Raw genomic sequence first — 19,353 nt, 5'->3', positions numbered from 1 at the left:
TGACTGGAATTGAACCTGGGACCCTTCAGTCCACATGCTGACACACTATCCACTGAGCCACACCAGCTAGGGCATAACCACTGATCTCTTTACTGTCTCCATAGTTTTGCCTTTTCCAGAGCATCATACATTTGAAATCCTACAGTATGTAGCCTTTTCAGATTGGCTTCTTTCACTTTGTAATATGCATTAAGTTTCCTCCATGTCTTTTCATGGCTTGACAGCTCATTTCTTTTTAGTGCTGGATAATATTTTAAGGGACTGGTATTTTTATTCCATTTCACACATGAAGAAACAGGCACAGAACGGATTAGCTTGCCCCGGTACAGCTTGTACAGCTCTGTCTGACAACAGTGCCTGATCTCATAAATTTTTTTTTAATATATTTTATTGATTTTTTACAGAGAGGAAGGGAGAGAGATAGAGAATTAGAAACATCGATCAGCTGCCTCCTGCACATCTCCTACTGGGGATGTGCCCGCAACCCAGGTACATGCCCTTGACCGGAATCGAACCTGGGACCTTTCAGTCCACAGGCTGACGCTCTATCCACTGAGCCAAACCGGTTTCGGCTGATCTCATAAATTTTACCATGCCTCTGAATCCCAGAGAAATCTATTTTCTCATGATGAAGTTTGTCATATGACAGAGTTGTGGTAAATGGAAAATCAGGGCAATGGAGTCAGCCCCACTACTTGCAGAAAATAGCCACAGCTTCCTGCATATTGACAAAAATAAAAAATCAGAGGATATGACTTTGTTTCAAAAGTTTCAGTCCTGGCTGGGTAGTTCAGTTGGTTAGAGCATCATCTGGATATGCCAAGGTTGTAGGTTCGGTCTCCGGTCAGAGCACATACAAGAATCAACCAGTTGATGCATAAATAAGTGGAACAAAAGCTCTTTCTCTCTCTCAAATCAATAAATAAAAAATATCTGATGGTTTTAAATTTTTTAAAAATTTTAACTATTTAGTTTAGATAGGAAAATGCTGTGTGCTTTTGAAATTCTGGTTTAACACACACTCTGCTTTACTGGTTTGAGAAAATGTTTCTCTTCCCTGACCCTTAATTTCATTACCTTTCAGATTCTATCTGGGTGCTGACACCCAGCCATTCCTCTACCAATGAAGTACATCCTGGTCACCGGTGGGGTGATCTCGAGCATTGGGAAAGGGATCATCGCGAGCAGCATTGGGACGATTCTAAAATCATGGGGACTCCGAGTTACCGCCATCAAAATCGACCCCTATATCAACATCGATGCAGGCACTTTTTCACCTTATGAGCACGGTATGAAAGAGAACCACTTCCTCCCTTATAAAGCGCTGAGTTAAATTGCAGTTCTTTCTTATATGTTGGTTAATTTCTTTAGGATAGAGTTCCAGAAGTAGAGTTGCTGGATCATATGTTATTAACATGTGAATGTTTTCATGGTCATTGATGGATTGTTCAGGTTGCTGATGGCATTCCAAATCAGTCCACCCTTTTGGAAAACTGTGGGAGGACACCATTTTCATTGTAGCTTTTGCAGTATGGACTATGTTTTGTTTAATCATAATAGATTTCTCTTAACATTTTATTGTTAAGAGAAAATTTCAAACAATATAGTATATATTGACAATTATATTGACAATATAGAATGACATGAAGAAAATTTCCCACTTCTTGAAGTGACTATTATTAATGTGGACATTTCAATGTATATAGTAATTATTTTTTTTTAAAAAAAGCATTAGCTGCCCTGACCGGTTTGGCTCAGTGGATGGAGCATTGGCCTGGGGACTGAAGGGTCCCAGGTTCGATTCCGGTCAAGGGCATGTACCTTGGTTGCAGGCACATCCCCAGTGGGGGGTGTGCAGGAGGCAGCTGATCGATGTTTCTAACTCTCTATCCCTCTCCCTTCCTCTCTGTAAAAATCAATAAAATATATCTTTAAAAAAAAAGCATTAGCCCTTAAATACTTTCTTTTTAAAAATTTTACATACATGCAGGAAAATGCATAAATTATAAATGTACCACTTGATGAAATGATTATACTGTGTAATCAGCCCCTAGATCAATAAACAGAATCTCCCTTTGCCTCCAAACCACCAGGGTAACTACTATCCTGTCTTCTAACACCATAGATTAAGTTTGCTTGTTGTTGTTTGTTTGTTTGTTGCTTTTTATTTCAGAGAGAGGAAGGGAGAGGTCAAGAGAGATAGAAACAGCAATGATGAGAATCATTGATTGGCTGCCTCCTGCACGCCACCTACTGGGGATCAAGCCCAAAACTTGGGCATATGCCCTGACTGGGAATCGAACCATGACCTCCTGGTTCATGGGTCCATGCTCAACCACTGAATCACACTGGTCGGGCTAGTTTTGCTTGTTTTTGAACTTTAAATGAATTGAATCTCACAGTTACATTATTTTTAATCTAATTTTCTTTTTTCTTTTAAAATATATTTTTTATTGATTTCAGAGAGGAAGGTAGAGGAGGAGAGAGATATAGAAACATCAATGATGAAAGAGAATCATTGACCGGCTGCCTCCTGCATGCTCCACATTGGGGATCAAGCTCGCAACCTGGGCATGTGCCCTGATTGGGAATCAAACCGTGACCTCCTGGTTCATAGGTCAATGTGCAACCACTGAGCCATGCTGGCTGGGCTGTAATCTAATTTTAAAACTTAATATACTGTGGACATTTTAATATATTCTATACTCTTAAAAGCTGCACAAAATCTGAATAATAATAGGAAATAATTTCCAGTGTATTGATATTAAAAACAATACTGTGATGGAAATCTTTTTGAAATTTAGTTTTATTTATTTATTTATCTATCTATCCTCACCTGAGGATATTTTTTCCCCCATTGATTTTTAGAGAAAGAGAGATGGATGAAGGGAGGGAAAGAAAGATGGATCAACTGCTTCCTGCATGCCCCCTACTGGGGATCAAGCCCATAACTGGGCATGTGCCATGAATGGGAATCAAACCGGCAACCTTTTGGTGCAAGGGGCAATGCTCAACCTAGTGAGCCACACAGGCCAGGCCTGAAATTTAGTTTTTTTAAACAGAATGCCTGGGTGCAAAATTACTTATTTGATGAGTAGGTGTGTTTTTCAGGCTCTTAACACATAATGCATATCCCTTGTCTACAACTCTGAAATCCAAAAAGTTCTGAAAATTTAAAATTCTTCATATGTTTGTGGCTATTTATAATCTTTTCCCAAAAGTTTTGAAAATTGAAAAATCTTCATAAAGCTGTGGCTAGTCTTTATTCCACTGGAATGTGTTTGATTATGGATTGCTTTTGAGGTGTTTTATAATATATGGAAAATGTTCTATATTGCCTTTCTATAATCAGAAAAAAATCCAAATTACAACTTTTCATCTTTTCTCAGAATTTTCTGATAAGGCTTGTGGATCTGCACCAATTTACACCCTCATCAACATTGTGTAAGAGGAAGGCCCAATTCCTTATACCTTTACTGAATATTATTCTTTTTAAACTTTTAAAAAAATATTTTTATTGATTTCAGAGAGGAAGGGAAAGGGATAGAAAGATAGAAACATCAATGATGAGAGAGACTCATTGATTGGCTGCCCCCTGCTTGCCCCCTACTGAGGATTGAGCCCACAACCTGGGCATGTGCTCTTGACTGGAATCAAATCTGGGACCCTTCAGTCCACAGGCTGATGCTCTATCCACTGAGCCAAACCAGCTAGGGCTATTCTTTTTAAACTTTACTAACTGGAGAGTAAACCAAAAAACATATTTTTAATTAATATATTTTTAAAATTTATATATTTAAAAAAATTTTCATTTTGTCTGTGGAATGACATTCAAGTCTATGGTAGATGGTATTTTTGTTTGAAACTATCACCCAACTTCCTTCTATGCCTTCAATTTCCCTGCCCTGTTGACTTTGCACTTTGGCCATGTAGGTGGTTAACTCCTCCTGGTTTGTTGGGAACTTTCCTGGTTTTGAAAGTGAAAGTCCCTCATCCTAGGAACCCTTTTAATTCTAAGTAAACCAGAGAGGTTGGGCACTTTCTTTGATCATGTGGTTTGTTTTGTCCTAAGGGTTATTAGTGAATATTACATATGTCTTGAAGCAGAAATTTTCAATGCAGTGGCATGATTTGGTTCAGCCTCTCTTATGCTTCTGCCCTGTGTCATGAGAACTGCCTGCCCCATATAGGGATTTCTCCTTCAGCCTGGGGTCCTGAGAATGCACAGAGCAGACACACAACTGACCCACAGCCCCACATAACATGAGGGAGAACTCAGTAAATGTTTTGTAAGTCACTGAGATTTTAGGGTTGTTTGGTGTGCAGCAAAATTGACTAATTCCATGTATTGTGCCAATTTTCCTTTCAATTTTATTTTATTTTTTAAAAATATATTTTTATTGATTTCGGAAAAGAAGGCAGAGGGAGAGTGAGATAGAAACATCAATGGTGAGAGAGAATAATTGATCCACTGCCTCCTGCACACCTCCCACTGGGGAACTGCACCAATTTACACCCTAACCCAGGGATGTACCCTTGACCTGAATCAAACCCAGACCCTTCAGTCCGTAGGCTGACTCTCTATCCACTGAGTCAAACCGGCTAGGGCTTCTTTTCAATTTTAAAATGATTTTCAATAATACTTGATGTAAAGTATATTAATCTATAGTTATATGTATATATTTTTACTGTTTGAAATTCATCTTAATATTACCTCTGTTAGTTGCTGATCAATTTTAATTTACCATTTATATGATGAAATGTATCAACTGTTTCTTTATGATTTCTGCCTTTGATGTCACCTTTAGGTTTCTCCTCCTCAGGAATGGTTAAATATTCATCTGTTTTCTTCTGGCACTTTTATAGTTTCACTTGCTTTTATTTTAACACTAGAGGCCCAGTGCATGAAATTTATGCGTGGGGGGGGGGGCGACCCTCAGCCCGGCTTGCACCCTCTCCAATCCAGGACCCCTTGGGGAATGTCCAACTGCTGGTTTAAGCCTGATCCCGCAGTCGGACATCCCTCTTGTAATCTGGGACCGCTGGCTCCTAACTGCTCGCCTATCTGCCTGCCTGATCGCCCCTAACCACCTCTGCCTCCCGGCCTGATCGTCTCCTAACTGACCCCCGCCGGCCTGATTGCCCCCTAACTGCCCTCCCCTGCCAGCCTGATCACCCCCTAATTGCTCCCCCCTGCCGGCCTGATCGCCCCTAACTGCCTCTGCCCCAGCGCCTGCCACCGTGGCTTTGTCTGGAAGGATGTCTGGTCTAATTAGCATATTACCCTTTTATTAGTATAGATTGTTAATACATGTGGAATTCAATTTGGTGTGAGGTGAGTTTGCAACATAATTCTTTTTCTATTTTTTTTTTTAGTAAATCTTTATTGTTCAGATTATTACATTTGTTCCTCTTTTTTTCCCCCCATAGCTCCCATCCACCCAGTTCCCACCCAACCCTCTGCCCTTACCCCCCCACTGTCCTCATCCCTAGGTGCACAATTTTTGTCCAGTCTCTTCCCGCATCTCCCACACCCCTTTTCCCACCAAGAATAGTGAGTCCATTCCCTTTCTATGTCCCTGATTCTATTATAATCACCAGTTCATTCTGTTCATCAGATTGTTTATTCACTTGATTCTTAGATTCACTTGTTGATAGATGCATATTTGTTGTTCATAATTAGTATCTTTACCTTTTTCTTCTTCTTCTTCCTCTTCTTAAAGGATACCTTTCAGCATTTCATATAATACTGGTTTGGTGGTGATGAACTCCTTTAGCTTTTCCTTATCTGTGAAGCTCTTTATCTGGCCTTCACTTCTAAATGATAACTTTGCTGGATAAAGTAATCTTGGTTGTAGGTTCTTGGCATTCATCACTTTGAATATTTCTTGCCACTCCCTTCTGGCCTGCAAAGTTTCTGTTGAGAAATCAGCTGATAGTCGTATGGGTACTCCCTTGTAGATAATGACTGTCTTTCTCTTGCTGCTTTTAAGATTCTTTGTCTTTTGCTCTTGGCATTTTAATTATGATGTGTCTTGGTGTGGTCCTCTTTGGATTCCTTTTGTTTGGGGTTCTCTGCGCTTCCTGGACTTGTAAGTCTATTTCTTTCACCAGGTAGGGGAAGTTTTCTGTCATTATTTCTTCAAATAGGTTTTCAATATCTTGGTCTCTCTCATCTTCTGGCACCCCTATAATTCTGATGTTGGTACGCTTGAAGCTGTCCCAGAGGCTCCTTACACTATCTTCGTATTTTCGGATTCTTTTTTTATTTTGTTTTTCTAGTTGGGTGTTTTTTGCTTCTTCTCATTTCAAATCTTTGCCTTGATTCTTGCACTCCTCTGGTCTGCTGTTGGGAGTCTGTATAATATTCGTTATTTCAGTCCGTGTATGCTTAATTTCTAGTTGGTTCTTTATCACAACGTCGAGGGTCTCATTAGATTTCTTGAGGATCTCAATAACTTTATCGGCGGCTTCTAGACAGTTCTTGAGAGACCTTAAAAGTGTGGTTCTGAATTCAATATCCTCCATTGACAGTTTTGTCCTGTTTCTTTGTCTCCGCATTTTTTATGCTTTCTTGGTGCACCCCCTAGTGGTCTTTGTGTGCAGTCTTTTTGTAGTTAAGCCTTGATTGTTGTAGTTAATACTAGGGGGATTTGACCTCCAGGCCAACTGGCTGTGAGAATCAGCTGTGTCTGCAGTGGGAAAACTTTTGTCCTCTAGGGAGGTGCTAATCTAGCCTTTGCCTGAGGCTATCTGGCAAATGGCTTGGGCGGGGCGGGTCGCACGGGATCAACAGAGTGGGTGGAGGGAGCAGTTATGGCTGCTCTCAGTCCCTTCCCCAGAGGCTCTGCTCTCAGAGTCTCAGCAACCACTGCAAACCTCGGAGAGAAAGCTGCCCTCGCGTTCCGACCGATGCCAGACAGTCCCACTTCTCCCGTTTGAGTCTGGGTCCCTAGAGACTTGCCCAGAACTGGAGCTCAGGGCCTGAGCCTCCCTCCCGATTGAAACAGACAACCGCGCCCTCAGCTACCAGCCCGCTCCGCGCCCACCTCCGCACCTTTGTATTTTCCGCACTGCGCCTCCTCTGAGTCTCGTATGCTGTTCTCTTTCCTTCTAGTTGAAGAATTTCCCCTCAGCCAGTCTTCCTGTGGTTCTGGGCGATGTCCGTTCCGTCTCTTAGTTGTATTTGTGAAGTGGTTGTTCGAGGCAGCTAACTCCGGTGTTTACCTATCTCTATTTTTTTTTCATTAGCCAACTATTCCTCCTGACATTTATCAAAGATTTCATCCATTCTCCACTGACTGAAATACCACCTTTTGTTATGTACTAAATATCCATATATACTTAGTTTTGTCTTTGTATTCTGTTCTGTTCCAGATTTCTTTGTTTATTTCTATCATTTTAACAAATGCAGCTTTTTATTATCAAGTAGATCAGGACTTTACTCATTATTCCTTTTCTTCTCTTAAAGTTTCAAAATGTTCAGTGTCTTCAAGATTAAGTATGAATTATTTTGTCAAGCTTTATAAGAAATCAAATTGGAGTTTTTGACAGAAACTGCTTTAAATTTTTGAATTAATTTGGGGAAGAAATAAACACTGAAAATATTGATTGGCCCATTTAGGAACTTTATAAGTGGCTTTCATTTTATTTATACCTTCTTTCATGTCTCTAAAATAAGGTTTTTAAGTTTTCTTCATGTAGGTCCTATAAATTTCTTTGAAGTTTATTCCTGAGTATTTTATCTACTTTGGTTTGTGATGATATCTTTGTTCTGTTTTTTGTCACATATTAAATTCCTTCATGCAGTAGACACCTTTTTGAATATTTTGGTTTTGTATATTTGTTGATGTTATCATATTCTATATTTATACGTATTGAATATCTACATGTATTTCAATCTTCCTTTCCTCACCACTATTATAAGGGCATTTATCTTTACTTATTTTGTTTTGGTAATCACACCTGCTTTTCTTCCAAATTAACTTCAGTGTCACTATCAAGTTAAAAAAACTGTTGGAATTTTAACCATAATTGCATGAAGTGTAAAAACCTTTTTGAAGGTTTGCCATCTATAGTTTTTCTTTCTCTTCTAAGAACATAATGCGTACATACTTTGAAAATTTAGGAGTTTATAATTTGAATATCTTTGCCATATATGTGGAGTATTGGCAAACTAGATTTGGCCTGACTTACCTAAAGGGATTTCAGAGATCTTCTTGTATTTGTCAGAAGTGAAGATGATCAAAGTAAAAAGACTCCCATAGATTGGTACTTCCTGAATAACATGAGAAAGTGGAATTTGAACTAGAAATGGAATTTGGGAAATAGGGAAATATTGCAATTTTATCAATTTGCTCTTTTGTCCTTAAAGTTAGCAATCTTCCTGACCACTGTTAGGTACCTGATAAGGGAGACATAAATGAGGATATAAAAGGTTTCTGATAAGGTTTGTAAGCTAGACAAACCTTTTTTTTTCTGTGAACTTTCTGCCATAATCATAAATGATAGAATTTACTTAATTAGGGGAAGTTCAATTCTTACAAGGTGGCTTTAGAACACTGGACTCCCAATCAATGTCCTCAAGTGACATTGGAGACCCAGAGACATGCCAAATAATTAAAGCAGGTATTTCATGTGATTAAGTCTGCATCTACATCCTTTTTCTTGGTCCTGCTGTGCAGGTGGCTTATTGCACAGGCTGGCTTTTCTGCCTCTCTTTCACCAAGTTGCCCCATGGGCTCATTGGGGCCCTGCTTTTCATCTATTATCTCTTTAACTGTGACTTTTAATAAGATGGGAATCAGTTAAAACTTTCTTATGCAAATTCCAGAGTACAGGATATGGATGCTTTGAAGTAAATTGCTATTAGTTTTTTAAATTGCTGCTTTAAAGCCCCCCTTTTAAGTGATATACGATGAGTTTGGAAAGCTAAATCTTGAAGACAGATTTTAGTAAGTATGAAAGAAACCCATAATAAGATGCTGGAATTTTTCTGATGCATTTTAAAGGATATGATTGAATTGTTAAGTTTTCCCATCAAAATAATGAAATAATGCCCTAGTTGGGTAATTCAGTTGGTTGGAGCATCCTCCCACACACACACACACACACACACACAAAAAAAAAAAAAGATTGCCGGTTGGATTCCCAGTCAAGGCACATACCTAGGTTTCAGGGTCCATCCCCTGGAGGCAAACTATCGATAGATGTTTCTCTCACATCTCTCTCTCTCTCTCTCTCTCTCTCTCTCTCTCTCTCTCTCTCTCTCTTTCTCTCTTTCTCTCTCCCTCCCTCCCTCCCCCTTCCTCTCTTCCTCTCTCTAAAAATCAACAAACATCCTCGAGTGAGGATACAAAAAATGAAATGGTGATAGAATATGGTTTATAAATAAGTCTCTTAGCAGTTTTTTAATAAAATGTGCTCATTTTTGAAAAATAATCTACTGAAAGCAAATTTGAAAATTTTACATTGCCTTTTTATTCTAGGAGAAGTGTTTGTCTTAAACGATGGTGGAGAAGTTGATTTAGACCTTGGAAATTATGAAAGGTTCTTGGATATTAATCTTTATAAAGACAACAACATCACCACTGGGAAGATATATCAGCATGTGATTAATAAAGAGAGGCGTGGTGACTACCTGGGGAAAACAGTACAAGGTATTGCATTCCACAGACATTAGGGAGCCCCGTGTGCTGAGCACCCACACCTTGCTCAAAACAGACGAGACAGTGAGGAGGTCCCTGCACTGTACAAGTTCTAATGCTCCTCAAATCCCTGTATTCTTTTCTTTTTCATTTTCCTTAAAGATGTCAAGTTCATCCTCCAAGTTCCTGATTTATTTTCATCAGTCTTTTCTCTTTTTTACTAATGCCATTGTTTCCCTTAGTCAATCTCTCCCCACCCCTCTGTCTCTCGTTCATTCATTCATTAATAAAATCTATGGCGAACCATTTATTCGTCTTTTTTTTACATGATTAGGGTGTATTTTTTTGGTTTGTTTTTGTCTGTTTTTTTTTTTTTATTGAATGTGTTATTTTTCCTTGTATCTTTGCATGCGTGATGATTATTTCCCTTTGAAGGAGGTCAGCTTTGGAGAGGGACTGGGGGATTGAACTGGCATGGCAAGTAGCGTAGTCTGACCTTTTTTCACTAACCCTTTCCCTGGATGGTATTGTTCTCTTTTGTCTTAGAAAAGATCCCCTCCTGGTACCTCTGAAGTTTTGCATTCATACGTTCCTACATGGTAGGGTAAAGGTGATAATTCCCCATCCCCTTTAAATCACTTTCATGTTGGAACCAATTGAGAAACAGATGTAGGAATAGGACAGATGGAGATCAAAAGAGCAACTATATTATTGCCGAAATTGGACATTGTGGCACAGATCTCCAGTACAACTGTGTTTTCTAATAGTTTTCCCCCGAGTGTAGGTCTTGGGAAAACCTGCAGGCGGGAGAGTCACTGCCTCATATCTGTTATGTCCCAACGATGGAGGAGAGGGCAAGGCCCAGACCTGGGTCCTGAACCCTGATCCCTGTGTGGCTGGCATGGAGGCAAAACCCGGCCAATCTCATCCTTCCAGAAGGGGGTGGGCCAGGCATGCCCAGTGGTCCTTCCAAACGCACCAATCAAAGACAACTTCCTCTTGCCTGCAGACTCTGCGGGTGTAAGGTGGAGCAGGTGACGGATGCCCCTTTGCCTCAGCTTCCTGAAGGCCAATGTTCCTACTTCCAGCCATCACATTAGGTTAGGTGGCTGGGCTGAATCCCCCTCTTCAGTTGATATCACCAACTGCAGACCTGCTCACCACCCAAGGGACTCCTGGGCCTCACATGCTTATGGAGATGTCACCGTTTGTCCTTTTCAGCTGACATTAGCATTCCCTGGTGCCTGGTCAGCAGGCATACCTTGACTATATACTTTTTTAAATTATTAAATATATTTTTATTGATTTCTTACAGAGAAGAAGGGAGAGGGATAGAGGGTTAGAAACATCGATGAGAGAGAAACATTGATCAGCTGCCTCCTGCACACCTCCCACTGGGGATGTGCCTACAATCAAGGTACATGCCCTTGACCGGAATCGAACCTGGGACCCTTGAGTCCACAGGCCGATGCTCTATCCATTGAGCCAAACCGGTTAGGACTCTATATCCTCTTGAGTGTCCCCCTCCCCATTGGCTGGTGGTCTGGCCTCTCTGCGTCCTTCCTTCCTGTGGAGCCTAGCATTCAGCATCCTAGGCAGCCCTCTTTGCACAGTTTTTCATTGGCGTTATTGGTGTTTTCTAGTTGCATTGAAGATGGCATTTCTGCTTTCTGTTTCTTATTCTCTAGGGTTGGTCGGTTTCAAGAGAAAAGGCATAACATTTAAATGAGTGAGCCTAAATTGCCCCTGCAGTATTAATTTCAGTGAACAAAGATGATAACATTAGGACTATAGCTTGTCTGATTTGCCAGGTAGCCGTCAGGCTAAAGATCGGATACATTGCCTTTTCATGACCATGAAATAAGCTTTTGTACTAATTACTTCTTTCCACAGTTGTCCCTCACATTACTGATGCTGTCCAGGAGTGGGTTATGAATCAAGCCATGGTACCAGTGGATGGTCATAAGGAGGAGCCCCAAATATGTGTTATTGAGGTAAGCACGGAACATTTCTTTATAAACTTACTAGAAGCCCAGCGTGTGAAATTGCGCAGCTCCGCCCACCCGCACGTGCCTCGCCGTACTTATAGCCCCGCCCACCTGTGCCGGTCTTTGGTCATTACGGTGTTAGGGCCACAGGCCTTTTATAATATAGATGTCCTTCTAGGTTTTTAACCATCTGATCTCTATTCATTCGACAAATATATAAAGATGATATCCTGGGTGCCAGGAACTGGGCTAGAATAGATAGTTCCTGGCCTTGTGGTCCCAAGTCAGTGGGCAAGATTGGCATTAAACAGAGTGAGTACTCCTGGGGTGGGTGTGCAGCAACCTGCATGCGGAGACATCAGTTGCACATAAGGTCAGTGTTAGGGCCTCCTGTGTGCCAAGCCTGGGATGGGCAGTCTCTGGCCTTGAAGAGCTTGCAGACCTCCCTGTCCTCATACAACAGAATGCATTCTAGTGAGTATTATTTGAGAAGTATTTTCAAAATGCATTGGGAGTAGAGAGAGATGGGCTTATGGAAGTGTAGTGGTGGAGGTGATTTGAAGGTGAGTATTAGCTGTTTAAAGAAAGAACATTGGGGGCAGGAGGGGGTAAGAGATCAACCACAGGACATGTATGTATGCATATAAGCATAACTAATGGACACAGACAGTAGGGGGTGAGGGCATGTGCTTGGGGTGGGCGCAGCTGGGGAGAGGTCAATGGGGGGAAAAGGAAACATATGTAATACTTTAAACAATAAATAATTTAAATTAAAAAAATGATACCATATATGGATAATCCAGTAAAAAAAGAAAGAAAAGAATAAAGATATTTCCTACCAAAAAAAAGAGAAATATTTGATTTGTATTTAGAGTTCAGAAAGTTTAATTGAAAATAGATTAATATTTACAAGTTGTTCCAAACATACTTCAGAAGTTTTCCAATAACTGAATTGAGTATTTTAAATTTTAATTAGCTAAAATAAATAAAATTTAAAATTCAAAAAAAGAACATAATACAGGGTGGGGCAAAAGTAGGTATACAGTTATGAGTACATGAAATACAGTTTATTCTTTTTAAAAAAATATATATTTTATTGATTTTTTACAGAGAGGAAGGGAGAGGGATAGAGAGTTAGAAACATCGATGAGAGAGAAACATCGATCAGCTGCCTCCTGCACACCTCCCACTGGGGATGTGCCCGCAACCAAGGTACATGCCCTTGACCAAAATCGAACCCGGGACCCTTCAGTCCGCAGGCCAACGTGCCATCCACTGAGCCAAGCTGGTTAGGGCCAGTTTATTCTTATATTATTATTTGTTTTTATATTATTTTCCTTACAAACAACTGTAAAGCTACTTATGCTCCACCCTGTATTTGAACTTGCCAGTTGTTCATGTTTCCCTTCCTATCAATGTGCAGATTGAGAATGACGTCCAGGCACCCCTATCTAAATGTCAGTTGATCTGATTGACAGGCAGGAGAACAGAATAATGAATAGCATAGTTCCTAAAGTCAGACTGCTCAAGTTCAAATTTCTCTTGTGACCCCTGAATGGTATGTAGTTCAGTGGTTAGAGTCTGGAGCCATATTGCTTGCTTTCATAGTCCAGTTAGGTCACTTACCAGTGGGGTGACCTTGGACAAGTTTGCCTACCTTCTCTGTGCCTCAATTAACTCATCTGCTAGATGAGGACAATGACACTACTTAACTCATTGTTTTGAGGATTAAATAAGTCAGTATACTTAGTGCTTAGAATACTGTTGATCTATACTAGTAGTATGTGCTCAAAAATAATTAGCCATTATTAAGGTGCCTGTGTGACATTTGGCAAATTACTTCTGAAAAATTCAATGTAGTCATCTATAACAATATGATAATAATGTAATATTGTAATAGTAACAAGATGGTAACAGGGTTGTTGTGAGGATTAAATGGGATAATATAAAGCATTTGGCAATGTCTGGCATTTAGGAAGTGCTTAATAAACATATGTTAGCTGTTATTGTCATTATTAGCAGGTAGATATTATGCCATCAACAAGATCAATTTTGTTAATAGTAGAGGTGATAAATGTAACATAATGTGCTATACTATCATATAATAACTACTAGAGGCCTGGTGCACAAAATTCGTGCATGGCTGTGGTTCCTAGGCCTGGCCTGTGATTGAAGCATGAGTGTCTGGTGTGGAAGGGTAGGTCCCAGCTGACCTCTGAGCCCTGGGCAGAACCTGGGCCCCTGAGCCCCTGCACACACTCCTCCACCTGAGTCACGGTGCCCGAGTCCCCACGCAGAGATGCAGTGAACATGGCCAGATGCTGTGGGCTGGGGCGCAGCATGGGCCTCTGGGCTGCCCAGTGGTGCCGCATGGAAGCTGGGCAGGCAGCGTGCTCTCTCCTGGCCGGCCTCTCCGACTAGCTCCTGAGTGAACCCATGGGGAGCCCGACCGGCCCCTGCAGTCCTGGCAGTTGTGGCCTGGCTCATCCAGAAGAGGCCGCACAGGTGTGGGGTGGGCTCCTTGCAGGCGCCCAGCACCTGAGTGCCCGCTGCCAGCACCGTGTTGCTGATGCCCGCCATGTTCCACGCCGCCCCCTGGTGGTCAGCGTACATCATAGCGAGCGGTCGAACTCCTGGTGGAAGGACCGCCTGAGGGGACAATTTGCATATTAGGCTTTTATTATATAGGATACTGTACTAAATAGTATGGCTGATAAACTTAATATAAATACATAAGTGTGCTCTACAAAATTATTTCTCCCTTGGTATTTCTTCCTTCACAATTTATGAGGAAAGAGGTAATACTTTCTTTATAATTTTTAAAAACTGGAGTGTAACTTAAACACAGAAAAGTGCACATATAGATGTATAGCTTGATGAAGTTTTGCAAATTAAACACACCTGCATAATTAGGCTTACTTTCTTTAAAAATATCTGAAATCTAATACAGTGAGTAGCTTGCAAACAAATGGGGCAACGATAAAGACAAACAGTGTAAGAGAAGGGCAGGTAAAAGCTCCAGGAAGATACCATCTGATATGAAAACTGAGCTGTAACCAGGGCATAGCTTGACTTTACAGTAAAGGAGACTTACATAGTCACTCTATTTATTGATTTTCAGTTTTCAGAGTCAATCCCAGGATGCATTAGAGAAGCCTTAAAAGCAGGGATATAGATGTCATCAGCTTTCAAAGAACGATTCGTGATGTAGAGGCAGTGGAAGAGTGCTGGAGGGGAAGGAGGGAGATAAGAACTTAATTTTACACTGTGATGCATCCACAGATACTGTTATGCCCTGCTCAATGATGGGGATACATTCTATACGTTCTGAGAAATTTGTCGTCAGGCAATTTTGTCATGCGAATACCATAGAGTACACTTACACAAACATGGATGCTACAGCCTACTACACACCTAGGCTATGTGGCATAGCCTATGGCTCCTCGGCTACAAGCCTGCACAGCCTGTTACTGTATGAAACAACACGGGATTAAATCAAGGACAAGAAAAAATGATGCAATCAAGAAACCCAGTAAACACGAAATGTGTGAGGCTACTGTTGACATAACAACATAGTGTTTTACAGCAAACATTTTTTATAAGTAGAAAGTGTAGACTCTAAAATAACAATAAAAAGTCTAGTATGCTAAATACATAAACCAATGACATAGTTGTTTATTATCATTATCAAGCATTTTGTACTATACCTAATTGTGTGTATAACATAATTTAACATCTGTATACACTACAAAGTGATCACTCCTAAAGTCTAGTTACTATCCATCACCCCTTCACTCCACGCCCCCTTGCCCTGTGGTAACATCTATTTTCTGTATTTATAGGTTTGTTTTTGTTTTGTTTTTTGTATGTGAGTTTTTTTCATATGAGTGAGGTATTTGTCTTTTTCCTTTTGCCTATTTCACTTAGCATAATACCCTCAAGGTCCATCCATATTATCACAAATAGCAAGATTTTATTCTTTTTAAATGGCTGAGTAGTATTCCACTTTGCGTGTATATCCATTCATTCATTGATGGACCCTTTCTTTTAGTTTTTATAGGTGAAAGAATAGCTTTTTCTTAAGATTATTAACTTAGTCACAAAAAAAGTTCCAAATGGTCATATGTACGAATGTTTTTGCCTTTTATTTTCTGATTCTGCTCTTTTTAAAAAAATCTACATTTACAATGATATACATGAATATGTAAAAGTAACTTATGGTGTTAGACGTCAGGATAGTGGTGACCTTTGGAGAGGAGGGAGGTAGTGATTGGGAGGGGGCAAAAGGGAGGTTTCTGGGATGCTGATAATGTAATTCTATTTCTTAACCTTGTTGATGGCTAAACTGAAAATTCTTCAAGTTGCACACTTACAATTTGCACACTTTTTCAGGTACATTATACATTTAAAAAAATCTACATTTAAAATAATAACCACAAAAAAGAGAAGGGGAAATCATTTTTTAATGTATTTGAGCTGCCACCAAACATCATTAAAATATAAGCTCAATTTGACCTTGAGACGAGCCTTCTTTTTTAAAAAATATGGGTGTTTTTTTTCTTAAATTTTAGAGAGGAAGGGAGAGGGAGAGAGATAGAAACATCAGTGATGAGAGAGAATCATTGATCAGTTGCCTCCTGCATGCCTCACTCTGGGGATTGAGCTTGCAACCCAGGTATATACCCTGACTTTGAATCAAGCCGTGACCTCCTGGTTCATAGGTCAATACTCAACCCCTGAGCCACACCAGTTGGGCAGGATGAGCCTTCTTAACACTTCTTTTTCATCTCAGCTTTTCTAGCCATTGTTTTTTGAGAATCATCCTTGAACAAAGCTTTTATATTTCACTAGAGGCCTGGTGCACAAAATTCATGCACAGGTAGGATCCCTAGGCCTGGCCATGATCAGGGCCAATCAGGTTCCCCGCCTCCCTGCCTCTCCACCTCCTCCTTCCCTCACTCCCTCAGCACCCCACAGCCACCTCTGGTTGCCCGCCATGTTCCATGCTGCCCCCTCGTGGTCAGCGCACGTCATAGCAAGTGATTGAACTCCCTGTCTCCTGGTTGAACTCCTGAGGGGACACTTTGCATATTAGCCTTTTATATCTATAGATTCTGGGGCTGACAGACCTGACTGTCATCATTTTACAAGAAGTATGCTATAGACTCAGACTATAATTGTTAAAGATTCCACTTGCACAATGAAATAAAAAATTCTCAATGACATCTCAAATTAAACCAAAGTTTCCATCTCAAAAAACAACAAGCATACATTTTTAGGCCTGTACCTGCACATTGTTCTTTTTTGTTCCATATCTATATTCTCAATTTTTAAAATTCTGCTCTTGAGTTGATTTGTTTGGCTTAATAAACATTAATTAAGCACTTCAATATGTACTAGCTCCATGATAGCTGTGAATATGATGAGACAATGACTCCTGCTTTCCAGGACTTATTGTCTCAATTTTTAATTTCATGGAAACAGATAAACTGTGCCAACTTGTCCCCAGAGAAACTCCTTTTTTATATAACCCTGATGTTTATATTTGCTTATTGGGCACTAGGTCAGACATACTTTTGGGTTTAAGTTGTGTGCAACATTTGTATGTGTGTATGATTAAGCTTTCAAAGAACCGCCAAAGCTAACTTTTAGTTTAAGGGTATAGAAGCATTTTTGCACTGAGGCCTCGACTTCTCAGACCTGTGGAGCTGACAGGCTGTGTTCATGTTAGTGCAGGTTGTCTAAGCGTGAACCTGAAATAATTTATGCATGGTTTAGAGGAGTAAAGGTTCTTCCCTCCCTCCCTCCTTCCCTCCTTCATTCTTTTGTTCCTCTCTTTTTAAGAAAAATATATTTTTATTGATTTCAGAGAGGAAGGGAGAGAGAGAGATAGAAACATCAATGATGAGAGAGAATTACTGATTGAGCCTGCAACCCGGGCATGTGCCCTGACTGGGAATTGAACCATGACTTTCTGGATCATAGGTCGATGCTCAACCACTGACCCACACAGGCCAGGCCCGCCCTTCCTTCCTTCCTTCCTTCCTTCCTTCCTTCCTTCCTTCCTTCCTTCCTTCCTTCTTTCCTGCCTGCCTTCCTGCCTTCCTGCCTTTCCTTCCTTTCCTTCCTTTCCTTCCTTTCCTTCTTTCCTTCTTAAAAGAGAAGACTCCTTTCCTTAAAGGCAAAATGGACATTACACATCTTATAAATTTGCTGTTGCTTCAATTGAAGCTTTGCATAGATTTTAAACTATTGTTATGGGTGCTATTTTCCCTATTGTGTGGGGGAAATAATTAATTTAGTACTATTCTAATATGATAATGGAGCCAGAGAAGTGGTAATGGGACCCTCCAAATAGATGGAGAGAATGCAGTACCACTGCATGCCACGTGAGGGCAGAATCAGATAATGTTTAAAGTTTTGCTTCCTTTTCCAGATTTCCTGTTGACTCCCAGTACACCCCCATCAAAAAGGGAGATGTCTCCTTAAGGTTTAGTTTAATGCAGACCTCTTTTTTCCTAAAAAATATTTTTTTTCTCCCCCATTAGATTCTGCTGCATTGTAGTTAATGAGCACTTACACCCTTCACCTCCTGCCAGTTTCCTGATTGCATGTGATATTTCTTGGATTTTCATAATTAAGATTGTCATTCTTTTGCAGAATTATCATATATTTCTGTCTGTTCCATACCCAGGAAACTTGAATTCTAATTGTGTTTTGTTATCTGAGTAATCTGAGTTAAAGAAGAATTTCTTTTGTAGCAATGAAATCCCTCCCTCCCTCTTTCCCTCCCCCTTCTTAGTTTGATTCCATTGTCATTATGAAAACAGGTACTAGAATGCTGTTACCTAGGGCTTATATTGAATTTTGAGACCCTCTGTCCTGTCCTGACCACTAACCTAAGCCCCCAGTGCTGCATGTAGTGTGCTGGGCTTGTGCTGGAGATACGGCAGGCACGTTCCTGCCCTCATAGGGCTTACAGCCTAGTAGGGTAGAGAGACAGGAAACAAGGACTCAGATAAAACAATGGTACCTTGTACTGAGTTATCAGGAAGGGCACAGGCAGGGTACTGTGATGGGGGCATCGAGAGAGTGGCTGCTTTAGGTGAGTGGTCAGGGTCCGGCTTTCTGAGGAGGACATAGCTCCCTGGGCTGAAGCATAAAAGGGAGATAGATGAAGAAGGGGCAGGAAGGAGAATGAGCCCGTCTGAGAGGCCAGTGGGGCCGAAGTACAGGGTGAGAGGTTGGGGCATGAGATGAGATTAGAGATCTGTGCACGGGCCAGATCTAGAAGGGCCTTTGTTGGATACATAAAGGAGTTTAGGCTTTATTTTTAGTGAAGCAGTGTGTTACTCTAAGCGAGGGGTTGGGGACATATTTTGAGTTTTTTAAAGGTCATTCTGCTGGTATGTGACAAATGGTTTGATTGTAGGACAGGAGAGAGTAGAAGCTGTGGGCCCTTAAGATTTGGGGGTCTGCCACCTCTTTTTGTAAAAGGCCAGATGAAAAATATGTTTAGCTTTGCAAGTGGGAGAGTCTTTGTCAATGTCAACAGCTACTCAAGTCTGCCATTATAGTGTGAAAGCAGCTATAGGCAATATGTAAATGAACAGGCATAGCTGTGTGCCAATAAAATTTTATATATAAAGTCAGGCAGCAGGCCATGGTTTGCTACCCCCTGGTTTAGATTATTGCAGTAATCCTGGCAAAAGATGCAG

At 40.6% G+C, this 19,353-nt stretch overlaps 1 protein-coding gene across 3 annotated transcripts in view; it reads left to right on the top strand.

Moving 5' to 3' along the window:
- Positions 1-19,353, top strand: part of CTPS2 (CTP synthase 2) — a 124,245-nt gene that overhangs the window by 9,843 nt on the left and 95,049 nt on the right. For 2 of the 3 annotated variants that reach the window (XM_081080945.1, XM_081080946.1), the window contains exons 2-4: positions 1,085-1,289; positions 9,489-9,659; positions 11,541-11,641. In XM_081080945.1, coding sequence (XP_080937071.1) covers positions 1,124-1,289; positions 9,489-9,659; positions 11,541-11,641 — 438 coding nt within the window. In that variant the 5' untranslated portion in view covers positions 1,085-1,123. The remainder of the gene's footprint in view (positions 1-1,084; positions 1,290-9,488; positions 9,660-11,540; positions 11,642-19,353) is intronic. The other variant, XM_081080947.1, reaches the window with a different exon arrangement.

Source organism: Myotis nattereri, assembly GCF_964212035.1.
Source record: "Myotis nattereri genome assembly, chromosome: X".
NCBI classification, from domain to species: domain Eukaryota; kingdom Metazoa; phylum Chordata; class Mammalia; order Chiroptera; family Vespertilionidae; genus Myotis; species Myotis nattereri.
This window is presented reverse-complemented; position numbering and strand designations above follow the sequence as displayed.